Below are 4,794 nucleotides of genomic sequence, written 5' to 3' on the forward strand. Positions count from 1 at the left end.
ATAGAGCGGGAAGGAGAAAATTAACTAGGGAGCGCGGGAAATAATTCAGTTGTGCATAACCATTATTGTATAAGCATCCAAATAAACAAAGCAACTTGTAGGACTACTTCAGTAATCTTCAAATTGTGCTTGCAAGGACCCATCCTTTTAACCCTTTTTCGAAGTGAAGACAGATGGAGATAAACGTGGGAAATTGTGATGGGAATTTAATTGAAGGGTTTGGTTTCTTTTAGATTCGACACGTTTTTTCCAAGGAAATACGTGCTTTACCGCAGAATATCCACAGGGATAGTCACTTTTGTGGTTTTCAGTGTTAAAGGTACGAAACAAATGTGCGCTCTGAAGAGTAGCGTACCTGATGAGAATTCCATTCATCTCCGTTGAAAGTCTATTAATCACCTTCAGGCGCGGCTGCCTTTGAGCGTCACGTGGCTGCCACACGAATGCCCAGAACGAGGGCTGCGCGAACCGGAGGCGCCGGGGACGCGACATGGGACGATTCAAATACTTATAGAGGTAAGATTATATCCTGCGAGTAGTTTATTGTTGAAGTAGTTTTGTGTCTTTGCTTTCACACACATTACACACAATTAATTTGGACTATTGCTTGTGCTCCTGAAGTAGGCTTGGTTAATTTAGGCCTATTATGAAAGCCTATATGCTTAATATTGTTTATTGGATATTGAGAAAATGTTGTATTTCATGGATCTCTCAAATTTTGGTGACTATGAGCGTTTTTTAAATAAATGGACGTGGTCTAAAGGGGAGCGAAGACTGAAGACAGAAGTTTGGATCATGAAACTGGATAGATAAAGAGATCCAATGAGACAGATATAGAAAGTGAAATGTGTCATGAGAGTGAAAGTGAGACAATCTGAATATCATGATAATTGAATACCTACGACATGTTTTTAGAAATTCAGTTCACTGTCGCGTGCTCTGGTCACTGAGCGGCTGTCCATGGTGCTGATATGCTCTCCATGTAGTTTTGCAGTTGAATCCTGAGGCAATTGTAGCCTGTGTGATTTGTGCAAATGTTTAGATTGGCTAAAGTGCGTAGCCTATGTTTTTTTTTCGCTCGTGAGGGGGATAGGCATCTCTGTATTGGACCCAGCGATTATATGATGTCATGTATGATGTGATGTGTTATGTGATGTGAAGGTTTTTGCAATTTTGTTATCAATGGGTCAACACTGCAATTATTTAGTATGGTTAGATGCCTTGTAAATGTGTTAAACAAATAAATATTTGAACTCTCTCCAAACAAATAGCATTCTGTAAGTCTAGGGAAAATGACATGGTTAGTTGATGATAGAATACCAAGTCTAAAGGCCTATCCATTGACTTTGAGAGTTGGCCCAATGCCTTTAGAGCCTCAAGAGGTCATGTCAGACATTGTTCTCTGAGAAATCTATTTCAATAGATTTTAACCTGAGAGACAATATTCTAATGCTATGGTCTAATGATAGTCAATAGAAAGTCCTTTGCACTTCTTGTTTAGGATGCGGTCATGGGCGCTGTGTGTGTGTGTGTGTGTGTGTGTGTAATGTAACCAAAGTGACATTCAATGTATTTTTTAATGGATACAAAATACACCAGTGAGGTGGATCATTATGTAGATCTAGAGGACAGTGTGCCATGGAGAGTTATAACACACAACCCCAGCTATCAGATCTACTGTGAAAGTAGTTGTGTGTGTACTGCAATGTGGATCATGATGAACTTTTGAGTCCTGACTGCATGTGGATGGCCAGTGATTTGTGTATGATGGTGAATCACAGCAGTCAGTGTAAATGACTCCCTTCCTGCAGGGACACTGATGCCAGGCCAGGTCGTCATTGGAACAGAATGCAATATGTTCCGTTAATTCTAGATCCTGGGTCTGAGAGATGTGGCGAGCTGAGCTGCCACACACAGGGAGGACAGGAGAAGTAATGGTCTGAGTGTTTGTGGTGGCCTCCATTTTCCTTATCTGCCACAAGATAGCTTCAGCTCGGTCAGACATTTTGCCGTTAGAGAATACCGTATCTGTGTGGTCATCGCGTGAAATTGTGCAGCTCTTCATGCAAGCTAGTCTTTCATAGCCATTCAGATGCGATACCAGCTGAGTATATGACTATCAAACCTATCACACATCACTTCTAACTGCTTTAGAATGGATCATTCCATTAACGTTTTCTGGAGCAGGGGACTTTCAATAGACCAGTCCAGGTTACTTTCTGCCATATTTATTGGAGGTCTACAGCATCAATCATCTTCTACTTTGGTCTGATGATATATTCTGCAATATTATTCATATTTCTTCTTCTTCTTCTTCTTCTTCTTCTTCTTCTTCTTCTTCTTCTTCTTCTTCTTCTTCTTCTTCTTTTTTTCTTATTATTATTATTATTATTATTATTATTATTATTATTATTATGTGTGACTGGTTGCTTTGGGCTTTGATTGCGTTTATTTAGTTGGATGTGAGAATCAGTGGAAAAAACAACTATCTACTTGAAATTCACTGGAAGCCTTTCTCTGTCTCTGCCTTAGTGTTGAGGTTATTTCTGGGTTTGATGTCATTTCTGCTGTGTAACTCCCATGCATTATTCCAGGATGGTCCTACACTGAGTGACACGTTCCGTGAACCTTTCCCACAGTACCAAACATTCTCAGCAGGAAGGAAAGCAAACTAAGATGGACTCAACCTATTAGGAGGCTTTTGATTTAAAAACCATACAACGTGTGCATTTATAGTATGTGCCGAAGTTCATTTGTCTTTCTTTTACCATGTCTCTGCGTAGACCAGTAGATTCTTTTGAAATTCATCATTACTTGAGCTTGATTTTCTTTCCAAAACAAGTAAATCGAGGGCTTTTCAATTCCCCCTCTAATGTACATATTTCCGTGAAATAACTTAAGTTAACCTGATGCTCAGAAGGAATGTGCAATTACTGCACTATGCCCAGGTCCATTGTTTCAAAGAGTGGAAGTGATCACTAAAAGCAGCAACAAGATTCCCAATGAGGGCTGTTGTCAAGGATACAAATCTATATAACAGAGATAGATTATATATGTTTAAGCACCACTCCCCCCTTCAATCTGTCCCCCTTTCTCCTTCTATTCTCTTTTCTCTCCAGAGTGTTGATGGAGAGGACTTCGAATGTCAGCCGGGACAGTGGTTATCTGTGGTGGAATTCTAGCTACAGTTATCTTACTGACTATCGTTGCAGTACTGTGCTACTGTAGGTTGCAGGTAGGCTATAGTCTTGCCATGAAGAATTTGATTTTGTGAAGTAGCCATGTTTTGTCTACCTTGGCTGTAATGAGTGCATGTATGCTAAGGTTTTACAGCAACCAGCTTGTTCACTCTGTCACATGTTTCTCTCTGCTCCATTGGCAGTATTATTGCTGTAAGAGGGAGGAGCCAGAGAGGGAGGAGGAGGAGCAACCGGACCTCACCATCATGTCCTCTCTCCCCACACTAGTGCACACGGCTGGTGACTCCGACGTGATGACCACGCCCCCCTCCGAGCCCAACGGGCCCGCGTTTGTCTACACTCCACCCCTGATCCGCAAACCAGTGACACGCTCCCATAGGTTCTGCCCATCCTGCACACGCTACTCCCTGCCCTTCTACCTGCAGCACCCCTCTGAGAGACTGCATAACGGTGGTGGCCGCAGCTACAGGACTGTGCAGCAGCAGGAGCTGGACCTGCCCATGGACCTGGCCAGCTTCAACCACAAGCTCAACCGCTCTGTCACCATGAGGGAGGTGGTCACCCACAGCCACAGTGTCAGTACCGATGTGTAGCCCCATTGTGGCTGGGAGGACCAATGTCAGGGATCTGACCTGGCTGGAGGGAATTTTATTGCACTCTTACTTACTGTAGATATTTTCCACCTCACCAAACCGATGGATACGTTCACTCGCTCACATGATGTAGAGAGGTTTTTTGGTCTCACATGCAGATATAGGGACACCTACTACTGAATTCACATGAACAATATTTTCTTTTTTTAAAGGGCTTAATATCATAGGCATATAGGATCTGTGATTATGAGGGAGACATTTTTTCTCAAGAGAAGCTTAAGCAGGCAGATTAATAACTTTGGTACTGTGTATGTTGTGTGATACCTGTACTGTACATTCTCTTGGGGTTTATGCAGGTGATGACACATAAGGTACTGTAAGCTGCTAAAATAAGTACAGAACCCTAAGTAATATTTGAGTCCCACTAGAGTAGACAGAAAATGACTTGAACCTGATTCCCCAATCTTCTGAAGTGTTTTGGTTGAAGTTTTGAGTGTCCCCATAATAGCTTTTTAATAGAGTGTGGAAACTAAACTATTTTAAGAGCTCATCTGGTGACAATTTAAAGGGAAAATATGCTTAAATATATATTTGAAGGGATTTTCATGTCTCATTGTCAAGTCAGATACTTCAAGTTCCACAATACATTTGACATACGTAAATTGAGTTGGTTTCTCCAGTAATGTGTGTAATGTTCACTTGGCAAGTATGGGTGGCCAAACCCTTTTCGATTTACGAAGAAATGTAACATGGCATGTGTTGTTTGCTTTAACAGTGTTTTTTCTTCTTAGTGTATAGGATATTTGTTTGTTATTTTAGCAGTAAATGTGAGAGGGAAAACCCCACACAGAAACCAGCAGGTGGCATCAGGTCCTAATCCATGCATTTCCCATCAAATATACTACTACGTTGGATGAACCATATGTGGAATACAGTGTCAACAATAAACAGATGGAAAAATGAGTGCATGTTTTTTTGTATGTCTGATATTCTGAACCCAA

The 4,794-nt window shown here is 41.3% G+C and overlaps 1 protein-coding gene across 1 annotated transcript; it reads left to right on the forward strand.

The window, feature by feature from the left end:
* The first annotated feature begins 427 nt into the window (after positions 1–427).
* On the forward strand, positions 428–4,701 carry LOC121584109 (protein FAM163B-like). Its single transcript, XM_041899938.2, has 3 exons — positions 428–516; positions 3,120–3,235; positions 3,383–4,701. Exons 2-3 carry the CDS (start codon positions 3,143–3,145, stop codon positions 3,791–3,793), a joined length of 504 nt encoding a protein of 167 aa, XP_041755872.1. The 5' UTR covers positions 428–516; positions 3,120–3,142; the 3' UTR covers positions 3,794–4,701.
* The last annotated feature ends 93 nt before the right edge of the window (positions 4,702–4,794 follow it).

This window comes from Coregonus clupeaformis, chromosome 16 (genome assembly GCF_020615455.1).
Source record: "Coregonus clupeaformis isolate EN_2021a chromosome 16, ASM2061545v1, whole genome shotgun sequence".
Taxonomy (NCBI): Eukaryota; Metazoa; Chordata; class Actinopteri; order Salmoniformes; family Salmonidae; genus Coregonus; species Coregonus clupeaformis.